Source organism: Ailuropoda melanoleuca, chromosome 12 (genome assembly GCF_002007445.2).
Source record: "Ailuropoda melanoleuca isolate Jingjing chromosome 12, ASM200744v2, whole genome shotgun sequence".
Taxonomy (NCBI): Eukaryota; Metazoa; Chordata; class Mammalia; order Carnivora; family Ursidae; genus Ailuropoda; species Ailuropoda melanoleuca.
This window is the reverse complement of record NC_048229.1, coordinates 30,573,000-30,591,577: the sequence shown is the minus strand read 5'-3', so window position 1 is coordinate 30,591,577 and position 18,578 is coordinate 30,573,000. Positions and strand designations below refer to the sequence as shown.

The following is an 18,578-nucleotide window of genomic DNA, read 5'->3' as shown; positions in this document are numbered from 1 at the left end:
GAAGGGCGGGGGCGGGCCGGGGAGAGGGCTGCCCTCCCGGGAGGGGGCGGGGTCCGGGGGGGGGGGGGGCGGGGGAAGGGGAGGGGGCGGGGCATTGGAGAGCGAGGCCGGGGAGGTGGGTCGCGGCTCACCCGCTGCAGCACGATGATGTCGCGGTCCGTCAGCTTCTCCCCGTTCACGGGGTCTACCATGTCTTTCCGAATCAGCTTCTCCACGCACTCCAGGGTGACCACAGCCCCACTACGGTGGGCGCGGAGAGTGAGGGGTGGGGGGCGGGGCACCAATAAGAGGCCCCGCCCCGACGAGGGAGAGCCCCACCCCCGAGCCCGCCCAACGCGCCCCGCAGGCCCCGGGATCCTCCCCTGGGTGACTCGCGTGACTCACGAGGGCCGCAGCACTGCGCAAGGCGTGGCGTTGCTCAGGCTGTCGCGGGTCACAGCGCACACGTAGCGCTCACTGCGTGTGATGAGCCCCACGCGGTCCACGGAGCTGTCGAGTGGCGTGAAGCGCACGGGGGTCAGGTCCGACATGCGCAGTGGCTTCCCGGACATAGGGCAGGTCACGGTGCGCGACTGCGCAGGACAGAAGGGAGGCAGGGTCAGCAGGCAGGGCTGGGGCCAGGTGTAGGAAAGAGGGGGGGGTTCCCAGGCAGGGAAGGGACCCCGGGGGATTCTGGCCCTCTGGGCCCAAGTGGGCACAGGGTGCTGGGGATACTCACAGGCTTCTCCAGCTTGGTGGCCTTGGCCTCGGGGGTCAGCGACGGGATCCAGAAGCTGGGCAGCGCTTTGTCCTTGTCCTTGCCCGTGGGGCCTGCGCTGGACCCAGGTCGGGCATCATCTGCAGGGGGAAATGGGTTCGGATGCCACACCCGGGGAGGAACCTGGCCCCGCGGGACCCCCACTCACTTGCAAGTCTGCTCCCCCTCACCTGGGCTGTTCCCGGAGGCGGCCTTGGGCGTGAAGGGGTTGAGGGGCCGGCTCACGATGGCTGCCTCCTTCTCCAGGAAGCCCCGCACCTGGTCCTGGGCTGCAGCCCGCTGCAGCTCTTTCTGTTCCTCACGCCGGGCACCCCGCTGCTTCTCATAGGCCTGGGGACAGCCAGAAGGAAGTGGACTATGTGTCTCCCTGTGGGTTGTGAGTCTGAGGGTGGCTCTTCCCATTTCACAGGTGGGTAAAATGAGGCCTACAAAGTGGACAGTCCTCGCACCGTTCGTAGAGGCTGGTGACTGCCAGGGTGTGAACCTTTAACCTGCTGTGATCTGTGGTGTAGCTTTGCTGCCCTTGCTCGTCTCTTCCCCTACTGCAGGATACCTAGGTCATTTCCCATTTAGCTGGTTTGGGATTCAGTGGCTTCCCTGTTCCCGGGCAGCAGAGTGGTCAGCAGCTTGGCAGGAGACAGATGGTCTGACTTAAACCTTGCCTCTGTCACTGATGAGCTCTGTGGCTTCCAGTAAGTGCTGAGATTGCTCCTGGTCTCAGTTTCTTCGTCTGTAAAACGGGCTAACAACAGCGACCTACCTCACAGGTTCACTGGGTTATGCAGGATGATTTTGGGGAAACAATTAAAACCTTGCCTAGCACATGGCAAGCGCTCCATAAATGTACCCGTGGGCCACGTTATATTTTACAGTGTGTGAACTATAGACCCTGTCCCGCCCTCCAGGCGAGTTCCAGGAAAGTAAGAAGCAATTAACATTCACGGAGCCTTGACTGCGTTGGCGGCGTGGGTGTGCGCGTGCGCAGAGGCAGGGATGCGGTGCTGAGCTCTGAGACTGCCCTGTGCCCCCCACCCCAGCTGAGGGAGAGCACTGAAGCTGACTGGTGCTCGGGAGGGCCTCTGGCGTGGTCACCATGATGAGGGAGTGCAGGGGCAGGTCACGGCCGCAGGGGAAGCCACTCAAGACAGAAGGCTCAACAATAATGGAGCCCTGTGTGTTTCTGGAACTCTGGGAAGCCTGGCTGGAAAAGGTGAGAGGCAGGCCTGCTGTGCCCCAGACACAGTGATAAACAGGGTCTCTCCTATCCATGAAAATAGTTCACCCATGGAAAGTGGGAATGGCTCCAAGTAAAGGCCCTGAGAATTCTGACCTGTGGGCATCTCCCGCATGCCCTGTGGCGCCCTCTGATTTGGCCCTGTGGACCCATTTTAGAGCCACTGAAACTGAGGCCCAGAGAGATGAAGTGACATCAGTTAATTCAACAAGCATTCACGGAGAACCTAGGGCCAGGGGGCAGGCAAGAGATTTGTTCCCTACCACTGGGGCCAGCCGTCTAGCGGGGGAAGTGGGCACGAGTTGGCCACATGCAGAATCACAACCATGACAAGTGTCAAGAGGTGGCAAGGACAGACCCTGGGGCCCCTGGACTAGCAGGAGGTCAGAGGAGGCAATGCCTGGGCTGATATCTGGAGGAGGAGAAGGATTTAACCAGAAGTGGGGGGGTGGTATGGTGCACCAGGCAGTGGGAACAGCCCAGGCAAAGGCTCAGAAGGAAAAGGAACTCAGAAAGGAAGCCCAGAGCAGCTCTGCTTGTGAGTTCAGCATCAAAGCCGCCTGCCCCTGCCTGTGCCCCCTCCCCCCATCCCCATCACCTTCATCTGCCTGGCGATCTCCTTCTTCTGGTACAAAATGTACTCGAGGATTGCCTCCCGCTCATACAGGTAGCCATCCGGGCTGTAAGGACAGGACAGGGTGAGAAGTGTCAGCACCCTGCCCTGGGCACCCGCTAAAGCCTCTTACAGGGAGCGGGTCACTCGGTCACTCGGCGTGGCTCCCTGAGGTAGACCAGACCATTTCTGTTCTCCGGGCTTTGTAATCTACTCTGACGTGTGTGTGTGTGTGGGGGGGGATCTTGTGCTGTAAAGGGTTAACTCAGCAGGCCTGCGTGATCGTGATCTGAACCCTGCACATTCCAAAGGAGTGGCCCTTGACCAGCCCCAGGAGGGAACCTTGGAGCCCCTGGAATGTGCTGCCTGATAAAAGTGTCTCAGTTCACCTGGGGCACATGGGGGTGGGGGGCCTTGGGTCGTGTGGTATCAGTTAGACTTATGGAGGGGCTGGAGATCAAGGTCAACCCCATGGAGGTCAGCCATGTCTCCAGGACCAGCCTCCAATAAAAACCCTGGATACCGGGGCTCGGGTGGACTTCCCTGGGGGGCAGTACTCCCGCGTGTTGTCACCTGTTATTGCTAGGAGACCAGCGCTGTCCCTGGGACTCTGTCCGGAAAGGATGACTGGAGGCTCACTCCTGGTCCCTCCCAGGCTCTGCCCCATGTGTCTCCCCCCACTGATGACTTAATCTCCTTCTTCGTCCTGTCATAAGCTGTCACTGACTAGAACCACCTCCCCCAGTTCTGTGAGTACTTCTCATGAACCCCTGAACCTGAACGTGGCCTTGGGGACCCTAAACCACGGTCGGCTCTTGTCACTCTCTCTGTAACACAGACCGGCACGCCGAGCCCATATTCAGTCACTGGACCAGCACCTTTTACCCACAATCTCACTGAAGCCCCCGTCAGGCCGTGAGGCAGGTAACAGTGAGGGCTCCACACAGGAGCTGTTATTATGAGCCAGGCAATGTTCCAAGGGCCCGACCCTCTATTACAAATGTATTCTTTCCCACACCCCGTGGAACATGTTAGGATCATGCCCATGTCTCGGATGAGCACACTGAGGCTCTGAGAGGTGAAGGGCCTTGCCCAGGGCGCCCCGGCTGTGCGGGCGGCCAGACCCACGCATGCGGCCCCCTCCATGCAGCTCCCCGGCTCACGTGACGACAGGGTCATGGCAGGGCTGCAGAGAGAGGCAGCAGCAATCGAAGTCCTTGACGGCATCCCGGCTCAGTCGAATGTTCTGGGTCCCGTAGCCTGAGGCCGCTGGGGACAGAGACAGACAGGGGGATGGAGGGACAGGAGACATGCCCCTTGCCCAACCCCAAGAGAAAGGCAGAGAGAGAACGTGGAGGCAGGGGGTGGGGGAGAAATAGGCAGTCAAGAGCTTGGGCTGTGTGTCTGTGTGTCGGGGGCAGGGGCACGACTCACAGGAAGGTGTTCATCCAGAGGGTAAGTGACAGACAGACAGACAGGCCTTGTCACTGAGGAAGCTGGGTAGAGAGGCTCACAGCTGACTCCCCTCCACCCCTCTGGCTCTATGACCAAACTCAAGGTCCTGTATCTCTCTGGGCCTGTTTCTGCCTCTGGAACATGGCCATGACAACAGCGATTGACGAGTTCCCGTACAGAAATGCCCATTACAGGATCGCCAAGGGCTATTCCTAGTAAGGTCATGACTATCAGTCAGGCGGAAAGTCAGAAGGCACAACCAGAGGGGCAGGGGGGATAGTGACTTCTTTTATTTTTTAAGATTTTTATTTATTTATTTGATAGAGCACAAGCAGGCAGAGTGGCAGGCAGAAAAGGAGAGGGAGACGGAGAAGCAGACTCCCCGCTGAGCGGAGAGCCTGATGTGGGACTCGATCCCAGAACCCTGGAATCATGATCTGAGCCGAAGGCAGATGCTTAACCAACTGAGCCACCCAGGCACCCCGGGGATGGTGACTTCAAGAGACGTTTGTCCCCCTGCCAAACCTGATACCTGTGTCCTTCTTCTTCTCGTGATAGGTGTAGACGGCTCCTGCCGTACAGTTCTTGCCGTGCCGTGTCATCCTGAGGGAAGGACGGGACAGTCGCAGGGCTGTGGTGGAGGGAGTCCACAGGGTGGACGGGCCCTCAGAGCTGATCTGCCCCTGCCCCGCCAGATGGGAAAACTGGGTCAGGGGAGGACTTTTTTTTTTCCCCCAACTGCTAGAGGGGCAGTGGAACAAGACTTAAGGGCTGTTTCTTCTCTGATCTGCACTTTATTTATTCAACTATTTTTAAAGATTTCATTTATTATTTGATAGACAGCGTGTGCATGAGTGGGGGTAGGAGCAGAGAAGTGGGCTCCCTGCCTGACATGGGGCTCGATCCCAGGACCCTAAGATCGTGTCCTGAGCCGAAAGCAGACTTGTAACCGACTGAGTCACCCAGGTGCGCCCAGGGGAGGACAGTCTTACACACATGGAGTGGTGAAGAAACATCTATACACTCCCAAAAGGGAGACAGCATTTCACTTCGAAAAAGATCCACACTCTGCTTGTGGAAGCGGCCATGGCGGTGGGGGGGCATGTGAGTTACTCTGAGGCGGTAGAAGGAGGGTGATCTGAACTCCAAAAAGGTTCTAGCGGCAGATGAGGATGGGTGTGGCTCCTCACACACAGGGGGGAAGTGAGGGGCCTCGGAGATGTCCTGTTTGGGGGTGTGTGTGCTTTGTGTATGCCTACGGGCTCACACAACTGAGCGCAGCCCTCTTTCTCCTGGGTGTGTGAGATCATCCGCAAGGAGAGGTGAGATCCGCGTTCTGCTCAAATTGTTGCCTAACGTTATCAGTTGCACTGGAATAAATCACGTCTTCGAAACGACCATCCTAGCAGAGCTGACTGTACACGGAACTCTAGCAAATCAACAAGGAAAAACCCCAACTACCCCAGCAGGAAAAGGAGCAAAGGACGTGAAGAAGGGACAATTTATGGAGGAAGGAGCTCAAAGACTTAGGCACGTGTGGGGAGACACTCAAACTCTCTGCAGATGGAAAGGACAGTAAGGTAGCACTTGACGCCTATCATCAGTCTGGCGGGAGAAACTTCGAAAGCTGCGTAGAGACCAGGGCTTGGTGACGACCGTAGAGACCAGGGCTTGGTGACGACGCGCGGTCGGTCACAGGACCCTTAGGCATCGCAGCGCGGAGAGTGGACAGGGTCAGCCTCCCGGAACACAGGCTGGGGGAACTTTAGCAAAGTAAGCACAGGCGATTCTGCACTTGGGCGATGTGCCCCGAAGACCTCCTCAGAGACATCCGCACGGGAGCATACATGTCCACAGCGGTGTTATTTACACCGGAGGGGAGTCAAAGGCAGATGGAAGCCCCTCCCTGGGAGAATGGGTGGTGACAGCCCATTCTGGAGACTGTTCAGCTGTTGAGATGTAACCCGCTGGATGTGTGCAAGGCATCATGGGTAGATGTTAACCCAATACTGGGTATAAAAAGTAAGGGAAACAATAGTAAGAAATGCAGCAGGATCGCAACCAATTTACACGTGCCCAAGATGGTACATTTTTTAAAAAATATTTTATTTATTTATTTGACACAGAGAGAGAGAATAAGAGAGCACAAACAGGGGGAACAGCAGAAGGAGAGGGAGGGAGAAGCAGACTCCCCGCTAAGACTCCCCGACGCGGGGTTGGATCCCAGGACCCTGGGATCATGACCTGAGCCGAAGGCGATGCTTAACCGACTGAGCCACCCAGGCGCCCCAAGACGGTACGTTTTAAAGAAGGCGATACAAACAAGAGGGTACGCACTGTGCCTACAGGGTGGGGACCATGCAGGGGCTGGAGATATAGGAGGCTGTAGGTTATAGGGATCCAAGAACTGGGCAGGATGACCTTCAGCCTGGCCTCGAGTCCAGGGATGGCCCCGCACTGGCTGTGCGACCCTAGGCTGGCCATTTCATTTCTCTGAGCCTTGAATTAATTTGGCAAAAAGTGGGGATAACCATGGGATCTAGTTGACGGGATCGGATTGCTGTGAGAACTGCATGAGTCCTGCTAGAAGTCTGGCACACAGAGGATGTTCGGGAAATATTCTCCCTGGCTCTCTGGCTGCAAGAAAGATCCAGAAGGCTGGCATGGGGGTGTGGGCGGGAGTGTAACCAAGGGCTCCCAAAATCCAAAATGAACTCTGTCTTTATTCCCCTCTTCTGGTCGCCTTTGGAAACTGTCTTTCACATCCACAACTTGAACCGCAAACCTCTCTTTGAGCTGTGGATCTCGCTCTCCCCCTACTGGCGTCTTCCCTCAAAAGCCGATTTCTGGTCTTCGGTATATTGACATAGACCAGATGCAGAGATCTTAAGGATGCAGTTTGACGCGTCCTGGCAAATGTATATGCCCTCGTGACCAGCACCCCAGTGGAGACATAGGACATTTCACCCCAGTGGTGGCCACGGTGCTGCTCCCAGAAGCTAACTTTGGGGAAACACCCCAACGTGACCCACGGAACCTCCTCCGACTTTCCCTCACCCCCCCCCCAAGCTTTTGAGCAAATGTCCAGCACCTCCTGTCTCCCCGGCTCACCTGCCACCCGCTCCTCCTCCAGGCCCTCTGGCTTCCACCCCAGCCCCCCAACTGCCACTCACGAAGGTCGCGCTGACCTCCTCCTGGACCAATTCTCCACTCTATTCTTAGTTGTCAACTGCCTTGACCCTCTGCGGTATTTGGCACCGGGCTGCTTGTCTTGTGGCCAATAACAGGGGTTTCTACACTCTTTGGCTTCATGGCCGGGGATATTTTCCCTCCCAGAGTGAGAGGAGCAGCTATGAAGGGACCATCTCAGCCAGGCAATAATGCCAACAGTCTCCGACCCCGTGCCAACTCTCTGCACCCCCATCTCATCTCGTCCAACCTCAACCACTCTCTGAAGTCTGTATCATCACCATTTTGCAGATGGGCAAATAGATGCTTTGAAGCCACTGCCTTTGGTTCTCAAAGTAATGTCCGGGGAACCTGGGGGGGATTCCCTAAGATGCTTTCAGGGCGTCCACAAATTATTTCTGTAATAATACTAAAGTGTGTTTGCCTTTGTTACTCTTATTCTCTCACAAGGGTACAGTGGAGTTTTCCAGAGACTGTGTGACACGTAAGGATGTCACTGCTCTGACTGCTAATTGAAGGTGTGCTTGCGCGTCCTTGGGTTTTAAAAATTTTAGGGGCACCCGGCTGGCTCAGTCAGGGGGAGCATACGACTGTTCATCTCAGGGTCGTGAGTTCAAGCCCCATGTTGGGTGTGGAGCTTACTTTAAAAAAAAAAAAAGTTTTATTATGCTAAGTGAAAGAAATCTAGCACAAAAGACCATATATTGTAGGACCCCATGGATACGAAATGTCCAGAACAGGCAAATCCTTAGAGACAGAAAGTGGATTGGTGGTTGCCACAGGCTGGGAGAAGGGGAAATAAGGAGTAACTGCTGAAGAGTATGAGGTTTCTTTCTGGGGTGATGAAAATGTTCTGGAATCAGTAAGTGGGGATGACTGCACAAAATAGTGAATATACTACTTTAGATTTTTTTTTTTAAGATTTTTGTTTTTAAGGACTCTCTACACCCAATGTGGGGCTCAAAGCCACAACCCCGAGATCAAGAGTCGCACACTCCACCATCTGAGCCAGTCAGTTGCCTGATGAATATACTACTTTAAATGGATGAATTTTGTGTTACGTGAATTATATGTCAACCAAAAAACATTTTTTTAGCATCAGTTTTAATTTCTGATACAGCAAATATTGATGGAACTCACAAAAACGAAAGTTCTCGGGAGTCCTCAATGACTTTTAAGAGATTGAGCCCAAAGAGTTTAAGAACTGCTGGCCAATGGCTGAAGGGCTGGCAGGTGGCAGGGCCAGGATTTCTCTGGAAGCTGAGTTTTCACCCACCGCGCAGTATTGTCTCCTCATTAAGGCCAAAGTAGAAAGTAGAACTACTGCCCTCTGCCGTCACTAGTGTTTCAAGAGGAACTATCCAAAACAGCCACTTATCGTCATGCCCACTTTCCTGGGGAGAAGACAGGCTCCCAGGATCCCCCCAGCCAGGAACCAACAGAGCCAGGATTCGAACCCAGGCAAACAGGCTGTGAAGCCACATTCTTGACCATGTGGCAACTGTCAGTCCTCCCAGGAAGGTCACCATCTGAGAATATAGGCTAACCCGCTCCCTTTCTGTGGGAAGGCTTCAAAATCCAGAGTGCGTTTTCCTCTTTCAGCCCATCTGACATGAAATTTTCACTGGCAATACATGACCTATACTTAGGTTTTGTGATTTCCTGCTGTGAAGGGTGCATTCACATACCCGCTTTGTGGCGAGTATACTTAAAAGTTTTCCATAACTGAATCAAGTGCTGGTGCTTAAATTTACATTAATTAAAATGAGGGGCCCCCTGGGTGGCTCAGTCAGTTGGGCGGCTGCCTTGGGCTCAGGTCATGATGTCATGGATCTTGGAATCGAGCCCCGCTTCAGGCTCTCTGTTCAGTGGGGAGTTTGCTTCCTCTGCCTCCCCCTCCAAATAAATAAATAAAATCTTTAAAAAATTATTTAAAATAGGGGCGCCTGGGTGGTGCAGTCGTTAAGTATCTGCCTTCGGCTCAGGGCATGATCCCGGAGTCCTGGGATCGAGCCCTGCATCAGGCTCCTTCACTGGGAGCCTGCTTCTTCCTCTCCCACTCCCCCTGCCTGTGTTCCCCCTCTCACTGGCTGTCTCTCTCTCTGTCAAGTAAATAAATAAAATCTAAAAAAAAAAATTAACAGCGTTTTTTTTTTTAATTATTTAAAATAAAAGAATTAGAAAACTCAGTCCCTCAGTCAAACTAGCTGCTTATGAAAGGGCTCCAGGACCTCTTGGGTAGTTATTCTGATAAAACAGCACCGCACTGAGATGAGACTTTAAAAAACCAGGACCAAGATACCACTGACCCACTAATGATTCTGTAACATCATCTACTATCTGTCTGGTGTTCCAATCACTGATTCTCTCCCAACTGTCTTTTTCTGCGGTTGGTTTGCCTGAATCCTGAGCCAGGGGTTCTTAACCTTTCCGTGGGGCCAGAGATCCCTTTGAGAACCTAGGGAATGCTACACACCCCTCTCCCAAAAATGGTGTGTGTCAGGCCATTCCAGGGGTATGGAGGCTTCTGTGTTAAAGGAAAACCAAGGGGCTAATTACACTCCAGGAAATCAAAGACAGAAATAGGACATGATGTAAGCAGTACAGACAGAGTTCCCTAAGGGCAAAAGTGAGCATCTGAGACTCTCTATTAATAACAGCTGATGTTTAGGGGCGCCTGGGGGGCTCAGTCAGTTAAGCATCTGCCTTCCAGGGTCCTGGAATCCAGCCCTGCATCTGGCTGCCTGCTCAGCGGGGAGCCTGCTTCTCCCTCTGCCTGGTGCTTCCCGTGCTTGTGTCCTCTCTCTCTTTCTGACAAATAAAATCTTAAAAAATAATTTTAAAAATTTCTTTAAAAATTTCTTTATTTATTTGAGAGAGAGACACACAGAGAGAGAGAGAGAGAACAGGAGTGTCCACACAAAAACTTGGACACAAATGTTCGTAGTATTCAGAAGAGCCAAAAAGTGGAAACAACGCAAGTGTCCATCAACTGATGAATGGATTAACAAACTATGGTATACCTCGGACAAAGGAACAGTATTTAGCCATAAAAAGAATGAAGTACTGATACATGCTACAGAATGGATTCACCTTGAAAACATTATTGTTTGAGTGAAAGAAGCCAGTCCAAAAAAAAAATGCATTTATGTGAAATGTCCAGATTAGGTATATCCATAGCGACAGGAAACAGAGCAGTGGGTATCAGTGCTGGGGTGGAGGGGAGAGTGGGGAGTGACAGGTAATGGGTACTGGGTTTCTTTTTGGAGTGATGAAAATGTTCTAGAACTGACTGTGGTGATGGTTGTGCAACTCTGTGTGTATACTAAAGACCACCGAGGAGCGCCTGGCTCGCTTGTAGGCAGGGCATGTGACTCTTGTTCTCCAGGTCATGAGTTCGAACCCCACGTTAGATATGGAATCTACTTAAAAATCAAACAAACAAACAAAAACACCAAAAAAAAAACCCCTACTGAATTGTATACTTTATATTTTTAGTGATTTTTTTACGATTTTAAAGGAATCTCCACACCCAACGTGGGGCTGGAACTCACGACCCTGAGTTCAAGAGTTGCACACTCCTCCAACTGAGCCAGCCAGGCACCCCTGAACTGCAGACTTTAAATGGGTGAACTAGGGGCGCCTGGGTGGCACAGCGGTTAAGCGTCTGCCTTCAGCTCAGGGCGTGATCCCGGCGTTCTGGGNATTTTTGTTTTAAAAAGAAGTCAGCAGATTTTGGGTTTGGACTGTTGACCTCTGGCATGGAGACGCAAGTAAAATGAAATTACAAGGAAACAAAAGAAATTCATACCCAAGGGGATGATCAACAGAATAAGTGATCCAGTTTCTTTCATAAATCAATTACATCAAAAAGAATAAAGGGTGGGGTGGAGGGGACTGTTAGAAGTTAAGAGGCATTTAAGAGACATAACAGCAGTGACTTGACTGGATTCTGATTCAAACAAATGAAACTTTTTTAAAAGGCATTTTTGACACACAAGATTTGATTATCGACCAAGTAATATGTAACATTCTAGAATTTTTGCTTTTGGAAACTGTGATGATGGTATTGCAGTCATGTAAATGTCCCTTGTTTTTACACATGCATCCTGCAAGTTTTAGGGATGATATGTCACGGTGGGTAGGATTTGCCTTATATATTTAAATGAAAACAATAAGCCAAGCTAGTATGGCAAAAATATTACTAATCGGTAAATCTGGGCGGTGTGGAGTCTTATATTATTCCTTCCCTTTTATGTACGTTTGAACATTTTCTTTCTTTTTAAAAAAATTTATTTATTTGACAGAGAACACAAACAGGCGGAGTGGCAGGCAGAAGGAGAGGGAGTGGGAAAAGCAGGCTCCCCGCTGAACAGAGAGCCCAAGGCGGGGCTCGATCCCAGAACCCTGGGACCTGAGCTGAAGCCAGACCCTTAACCGACTGAGCCACCCAGGCGGCCCAAGTTTGAACATTTGCATAATAGAACATTAAAGTAAAACCCTTCGAGGCCCAAGTCCACACCGACTCAACAGCACCGTCGGGATGAGAACCCAGGTCGGCAGGACCCCAGAACTCCACGTAGGAAAAGGTTAAACCGCACGCCAACTCAGAAAAGGAACGGGCTGTCAAAAAGGAGCAAAGGCGGCGGTGGGCGGCTGCACAATCCCCTCCGACCTCCCCGTCACAGTCTGGGAAACTGAGGCAGGAAAGGGAGTCTGTCTTTCCTCAGCAACCATTCCTTAGACCCCCACCCCTACCCCCGCAAGAGCCCCAGTCTCTCCTTCCCCTGGGACCCCCGGCCCATCGCCCACCACCGTGGAAGACCAACTCTCAGCAGAGCTGCCGGATGGAGGCTTGGCTGGCTCCAGGGGCTGCTGGGAGATGTAGTTCAGCTTCAAACTTGAGGTCCTGGAGCGCTCTATTAATGACTGACAGGGAGTCGGGAATTCGAAATCTTATCCCTGTCTCCCTCAGGACCCCAGAAGTCTAGCCCACGGGAAGGCGATCGCAACAACACTATCCCGCCACCGCCTGGAACTCACCTTACAAACGACTCCTCGTTCCTTCGTTGCTTCTTCAACTGTGTCCCTATACCGGAAAGGAGGGCTGTTTTCCCTCTCCGCTTCGCCCACTTCCGCCCGACAGAAAAGACCGGAAGCAGAGCTGCCCCGAGTTGCCGAGATACCGCGTCTGACTTGGTAAGTCCTCCCTTCTTCTTTCCCTCCCTCCGGAAACGGGAGTAGCAACTTGAAGGTTCCGGTTAGTGCAACTGGTGTGAATATGCGGCGCGCTTAGTATATACTAGGTATTTCCCGGGGCGGGCGATTTCCTGCTTAGGCCCAGGCTTTGCGTCTCCCCAAGTCCGAGTTTAAGGATTAGCCACTTCATCCAGAGATTGGGAAGCTCACTCTCCCAAGTACATCAGTCACTTACTGCATGTTGAGAGACAATTGAGAAGGGACAATTCCTCTGTGCCTCGTGTAGAAGCAGAACAATTGAGAAATCAGAAGAGAAAACCCTTCAAATCACCTCAGGAAATAGGAGTTGACTACAACATGGTCCACCTACCCCCAGGGACCAAGGGATACACACATTTCCAGCCAGTTTTTAGCTGTCTAACTATCTGGAGACCTAGACATTTATTGCCCTCGCTCCCCCAGGGAAGCTTCCATCTCAGGGAGGCCAACAAGGGAAGAGATGTCCAATCCCCTAAGTACCTCCACGGTGTCGGTGTGGGAGACCCTGGCTTCCCCACGGGGCTCTGGACCTCAGGCGCTTCATCCTAAGGTCCCTTTAAATACTTTGTCCCTTACCTGAGTCCCGCCCAGGGCAGGTAATCACAAACCCCGCCCCTCTGCCAGAAATCGGGATCACCGGGAAAGGGGCACCCCTCCTTCCTCTCCCCTCCCCTTTCCCCTGTCCCCCATTCACAGCTGGCCACAGCTGGCAGAGGAAGCCCCGATTAAAGAGGAAGGGAAAGTGCTCACAAGTCTGGTTAGGTAAGTAAATGTCCCCTGGAGGCAGAGCCTGGCTTGGGGACCCTGGCCTCCTGGCTCCCTACTCCTCTGGGACTCAGAAGTTCCCGTCCCCGGGCTCCAGGAGTCCAGGACCTCCACTCCCTTCTCCCCCTGGACCCAAGAATATAGGCTCTTTGGCTCTCCTGCTCTTGCCTCTCCTGTCATCTTTGATCTGTGTGGGTGGATGTGGCAATGGGCACAGGGAGAGGCAAGTATAGGTGGAAATTACCAGGAAGAAAGGAATCCTGATCACTGATGGACATGTTTACGAGCACCTACTAGGTGCCAAGATTCGTGCTGGGTGCTGCAGACACGGGAGAGAAAAAGATAAGCCCCCTGCTCCAGTGTCTGGAGGCACACTGCTTTCACTCAAATCCAGTTTCTGAATCTTGCAAATTGTATGACCTTGGGCAATTCTTTTCTGTTCCTCATCTGTAAAATGGGGATAATAATAGCACTGCTGGCCCAGAATACAGGCCACGTAAGGGTCCGCTATGATGATTACCATGGATGATCGAGTCCAGTCAGGGTGACCGTGCCTCATCCTCCAGGGGCTGAGGCACTTGACATCTCTCCCACTCCTGGTTTCAGGTGTTCATAAAATATGAGGGGCTACCCCTCTCTGCTGCTGCTATACCTGGGATTGAGCATCTGCTTGGACACCTCACCCAGCGGGGAGCAAGACCAAGGTGAGTATTTGAGGGACGAGGTGGTGTCCAGGCACAGACCTCCATCCACCTTCCCCTGACTTGGGAACCCTGGCCTCTTGTCCCCTCCTCTCCCAGGACTCCATAGTTGTCCATCCCCTTAGGTTCAGCTTCCTCCATGTCCCCAGTCTTGGGAACTCTCCATTTTTCTGTCCTTTGTGTGCTTTGGGCCCAGGAGTCTTCCTGGACTCCCCAGAGGCCCAGAGCTTTCTAGGAAGCCATAGCCGGATTCCACGAGCCAATCACTGGGACCTGGAGCTGCTCACGCCAGGGAACCTGGAACGGGAGTGTCTCGAGGAGCGATGTTCCTGGGAGGAGGCGAGGGAGTATTTTGAGGACAATACGAGGACGGTGAGAGCCTCTGCGGGCCCTGGGTTGTCCTGGCCCACAATTCCCTCTGCCCTGGGTCTCAGAAATCAGGGTGGGCTGGTTTGGGGGTATGGAATCTCCCCGTTGACATGCTGCCTTTCCACTTGCTCTACTTCCATCCTTTCAAGGAGCGCTTTTGGGAGAGCTACATCTATAACGGCAAAGGAGGTGAGTGGCGGGGGGGGGGTGCCCTCTTTTCCTGTGCAGCTAGGCAGCCCCTTCCCCTGGAGGTTGAGCCAACATCCCCTGCTCCAAATTTGCCTCCTCCAAATTCCATGCTCCCTGAGTTTCTGGAGGTGGTTAGTAAAAGAGTCCCCTCCTTTGAGACTAGAGCCCCTGCCTGAGGAACACCTTATTTGGAGGAGGTCTCCTGTCTTTAGGAAAAAGGAATGCAGGGGGAGGGGGGTTACAGCCCCAGGGCCTATGAGGCATCAGGCTCAGACGCGCTGACCCACCTGAGCCCCTCTTTGGAATCCAGAGCCCCAGCCCCTTCTGCAGCTTGGTTGCTAGGGGGACGGCTCCCTAGCAACGGGGCCTGGCCAGGCCAGCCCAGGTAATGGAAGCCTGTGAAAGCTCACCTGCTCAGGCTGCCTGCCCCCAGCCCTTCCTGTGAGTTCTAAGGCCCCACCATGGCTGCAGTCTTGTTGCTAAGGGGGGACTGTTCCTTAGCAACCAGCCCCGGCCAGGCCGGACCGAGGAAGCCTGCAGCACTCACTACCTGGCTCGCTTCCCCTCCCCCACAGCCCCATCCCGGCCTTGGCCTGGTTACAAGGAGGCCTCCCTAGCAACCACACCTAGCCAGTCTCAGGACCCAAGGCCCACCGCCCAGGGAGGAACCCTCTCCCCGTACCAGATGCCCAACCCCCCCTGTGGCCTGGTTGCTAGGGGTGGATGCCCCTTAGCAACAAGCCCTAGGTCTGGCCCGAGTCCTCACATTGGAGCCTGGTTGCTAGGGGAGGTAACTACCTCACTGCAGGCCTAGCCAGGCCTGGGGGCTCCTTGAATCCACCTGAAACATGTCAGAATCCGGAGGGCCCACTCCTCAGTGCAGCTCTTTGCTAACGGGGCTAAAAGCCTGGGGTTTACTGTTTGAGCAAAGCTCCCGACCCAGTGCTAAAGGAGGTCTCCCCAGCAGCAAGACCCAGGAAGGCCTCGCCAAGCTGGAGTTCTCCCTGTGTCTGCTCCCCCTCAGACAAGAGGCCTTTGATTGCTAAAGGCCTAGGGGTTAGCAAAGGGTCCACCTGACTTCTAGACACCCAGACATCTGTTACTTGGGGGGAGGTCCTGAAATTCCTCCATTGATAAATGAATTTTTCGTAGCCTTCTGGTCAAGTCGGAAAACTTCCTGCGATTCTGCTCTTTCTTCAGAGTTGAGGTCTTGCCCCTCAGTGGCCTGGGTGTGGTAAAGGAGCTATGTTCCAGAAGGGGGTGGGGTGCCAGATAAAACACAGGATGCCCCACCCCATCAGAAATTTCAAATATACTTGAATAAATTTTTTAGTATAAGTATATTCTAAATACTCCAAGGGACATACTTACACTAAAAAAATTCATTGGTTGGGTATCATATTATTATTTGCTAAATCTGGTAATGCTCAGTGTGGGGGCCTCTGGAGTTGCCTACCTGAGCTCCCTACCCCATCTTCAGCGTGTCCATTGCCCGCTTAGTGATGGATTTTGCTTAGGAGGGACTTGAGCCACACTGTGTCCAGGGAGGGGCCTCTGTCATCATGGGGATTCCACTGCCATATTTTTTTAGTCCCAGATGAAGTTATCATAGACCCTTAGTGTGTTTGATCTCAATGAATTTCCACAAGCCATGGGGGAGGACTTAGTGTTCCCATTTTATAGAGCAGCAAATGGAGGCTAACAGAAACCAGTGCGTTGAGTTGCCTGGCGTCACACACCTGGGGAGTGGGCCCCGCCATTCTGCTTTGCTTCTTGGCCTGTATTCCTCCCTCAGGGGGAAGGCATTGGGTTGTCGGGGTGAGTGACAGCCCCTGACACAGTGCCCCCCCCTTCCCCCCACTGCAGGGCGTGGACGAGTGGACGTAGCAGGCCTGGCTGTGGGGCTGACGTCTGGCATCCTGCTCATTGTCCTGGCCAGCTTGGGAGCCTTTTGGTATCTGCATTGCCGACGGGCTGGAGGCCAGCAGCCCTATCCCCAAGAGTAAGGGGATTCAGACAGAAGGGGCCCAGGGGCTGGAAAGCAGGGTGAGCAGAGGAAAGAGGAAGGGTGGACGTAAGGAGACGAGTCGAGGATTGGGACAGGTGGTCACTGAGGAAGTGTCTGAGGATACTATCAGGTGGAGAGTCAGTCTGTGAGACTGTGCGTGTAGGGTTATTGCCATTTTCTGTCTGACTATATCCTCAGTACCTGGCACACAGTAGGAGCTCAATCAATATTTGCTGCCTGTCTCCATGGTACCCGGGTGATGTGTGATTATCACTCTGTGTGTATTGCATCTGGTGAGTCTGCAGCATGTGGTCTCTGGGTGTCTGTGATATGTCAGTTTCCGTGGTGACAGGCTAGAGCACACGTGTGTGCACGCCTTGTGAGTTCTCGAGGAGTGTCTTTCTCAGTGGCAGGGTCTAAGAAAGTGCTTGAGTGTCAGGAAAGTATGGCGAGTCTAGTGGGTTTTCGAGAGTTTATTGTTAAGAGAGGCACTGGGAAATTTGTGACTGGGTGTATCTCTGTGCTGTGTCTGCTTCTGTGTGTATCTACCTGTCTCTCTGCAGGGCTGTCTTTTTCTCCATTGCTCTTCCTGTAACTAGAACGCATGTGTGTCTGTGAATGAGTATGTCTCAGCAGTTGATTTCTGTCTGCCCATCTCTGTTCGTCTGCCTGTCATTCTGAGGTGCTTTTCTATGAGGAGGGTCAGGCTGAAGGTGACCCTCTTTCCCCTGGCCTTTCTCCCTTCCACTTGTGTCCCCCTGCCACTCTCAAAGTCTGTGTCCCTAAGTCTTCCCGCCTGTCTTCTCCCAAGTCTATCATGTGGGTTTCCCCTGCTAACAGTGTACCTTCTGTCCCCAGGGCTGAGCTCATTAATCCCCTGAGTCCCCTGGGCGACCTAGGCCTGCCGACGCCCCTGCCTCCACCCCCACCTCCAGGCCTCCCCACCTACGAGCAGGCGCTGGCGGCCTCTGGGGTGCACGACGCACCTCCGCCCGCCTACACCAGGTACTGGGCTGGACTTCTACCCGGGGGTGGGGCGCAGAGGGGAGGACGCTGCGGGAGGAGGGGCGTGGGCTCAGGGGCGGGACTTGGAATTTTGAGCTTATTATCCGGGGCGAGGCTTGGAGCGTGGGGGCGGGGTCCTATGCAATTGTCTGGGGGCGTGGCCCAGTGTTGTCTGTGTAGAGCTTTACCGGAGGGTGGGTCTTGTGCCCAGAGGGTCTGCGATTGGCTGAGACGCCCGCGGGCGGGTCGGAGTGGTCTTGGTTCAGGGGGGAAAAACAGCCGGGTCTTTGACTCCCTGTTGTGCCCCTCCCCTTGCAGCCTCAGGCGGCCTTGCTGAGGAGCTGCTTCGGAGCCCATGTTCCCCAGATTCACAGCGGATTCCAGAGCCTCCAGGCCTCTCAAACTACATAGCTGAGCTCGGGGAGTGGTGGGAGTAGGGGTCGTCCGGCCCGAGGCCCACCCTGGCACACGTGTTTCCGCCGTGTACGGATACGCGCGTATCCTCGGTCAACGTGTTCCCTCGTCCCGGCTACTCGCGGGCCCCCACACTTTGATTGTGGGGGGTGCCCGCCAGTCCCGCCCCCGGGGTAGGCGTGCTTGGAAACTAGGACCCCGGCGCGTAGGCCGGGTATACCCACTCGCGTGAGTGAGCAGGTGTGGCAAGGCCATCGCCCTACAATGCCACGGGCCACGCACACGCAGAGCCCTGCTTATGCACACGCGTGTTTTCGTGCGCTCTCCGTGCACGCTCGCGGGCACTCTGCAACCCAGGGAAAGGGTGGGGGGCATATTTGGAAATGTGCTTTTTGGGGGAGGGCTCGCATTACACTGGGAGACTGGAGTTGAGTTCCTCTCCTAAATAAAAACCCTTTGTAAAAGACACAAAAAGTGAAACAACGCAAAAAAAATAAAAACCAAATAAACTGAATTGCATTCCCGGGCGCGTCTGCGCGCGGCGGAGTTGGCTTTCTGTACAAACGCTGCGCCCTACACCCCCAGGCCCTGCTACCGCTCAGTATCTTTCTCTCTCTCTCTCTCTCTCCCTCTTTTTTTTT

At 53.8% G+C, this 18,578-nt stretch overlaps 2 protein-coding genes across 6 annotated transcripts in view; one reads left to right on the top strand and one right to left on the bottom strand.

Annotated features, from left to right (window-relative positions):
- The window catches only part of NOSIP (nitric oxide synthase interacting protein), a 12,870-nt gene extending 459 nt beyond the window's left edge, over nucleotides 1–12,411 (bottom strand). Inside the window, exons 1-8 of one of the 2 annotated variants that reach the window (XM_002917836.4) lie at nucleotides 12,292–12,411; nucleotides 4,592–4,662; nucleotides 3,768–3,873; nucleotides 2,590–2,671; nucleotides 928–1,087; nucleotides 719–837; nucleotides 385–572; nucleotides 132–240 (exon numbers count right to left, since the gene is read on the bottom strand). In XM_002917836.4, coding sequence (XP_002917882.2) covers nucleotides 132–240; nucleotides 385–572; nucleotides 719–837; nucleotides 928–1,087; nucleotides 2,590–2,671; nucleotides 3,768–3,873; nucleotides 4,592–4,661 — 834 coding nt within the window. In that variant the 5' untranslated portion in view covers nucleotide 4,662; nucleotides 12,292–12,411. Of the gene's footprint in view, nucleotides 1–131; nucleotides 241–384; nucleotides 573–718; nucleotides 838–927; nucleotides 1,088–2,589; nucleotides 2,672–3,767; nucleotides 3,874–4,591; nucleotides 4,743–12,291 lie in introns of both variants that reach the window. The other variant, XM_034637998.1, reaches the window with a different exon arrangement.
- Nucleotides 12,325–18,431, top strand: PRRG2 (proline rich and Gla domain 2). 4 transcript variants are annotated; one of them, XM_019798135.2, is made up of 8 exons: nucleotides 12,325–12,447; nucleotides 13,183–13,248; nucleotides 13,858–13,955; nucleotides 14,149–14,324; nucleotides 14,471–14,510; nucleotides 16,377–16,512; nucleotides 17,377–17,523; nucleotides 17,842–18,431. In XM_019798135.2, the coding sequence occupies exons 3-8, from the start codon at nucleotides 13,871–13,873 to the stop codon at nucleotides 17,858–17,860; spliced, it is 603 nt and encodes a 200-aa protein (XP_019653694.2). In that variant the 5' UTR covers nucleotides 12,325–12,447; nucleotides 13,183–13,248; nucleotides 13,858–13,870; the 3' UTR covers nucleotides 17,861–18,431. The 4 variants fall into 4 exon arrangements, with proteins under 4 accessions (XP_019653694.2, XP_034493891.1, XP_034493892.1 ...); XM_034638000.1 differs by lacking the exon at nucleotides 13,183–13,248 and having other exon boundaries at nucleotides 12,343–12,447; XM_034638001.1 differs by lacking the exons at nucleotides 12,325–12,447; nucleotides 13,183–13,248 and adding an exon at nucleotides 12,535–12,554.
- The last annotated feature ends 147 nt before the right edge of the window (nucleotides 18,432–18,578 follow it).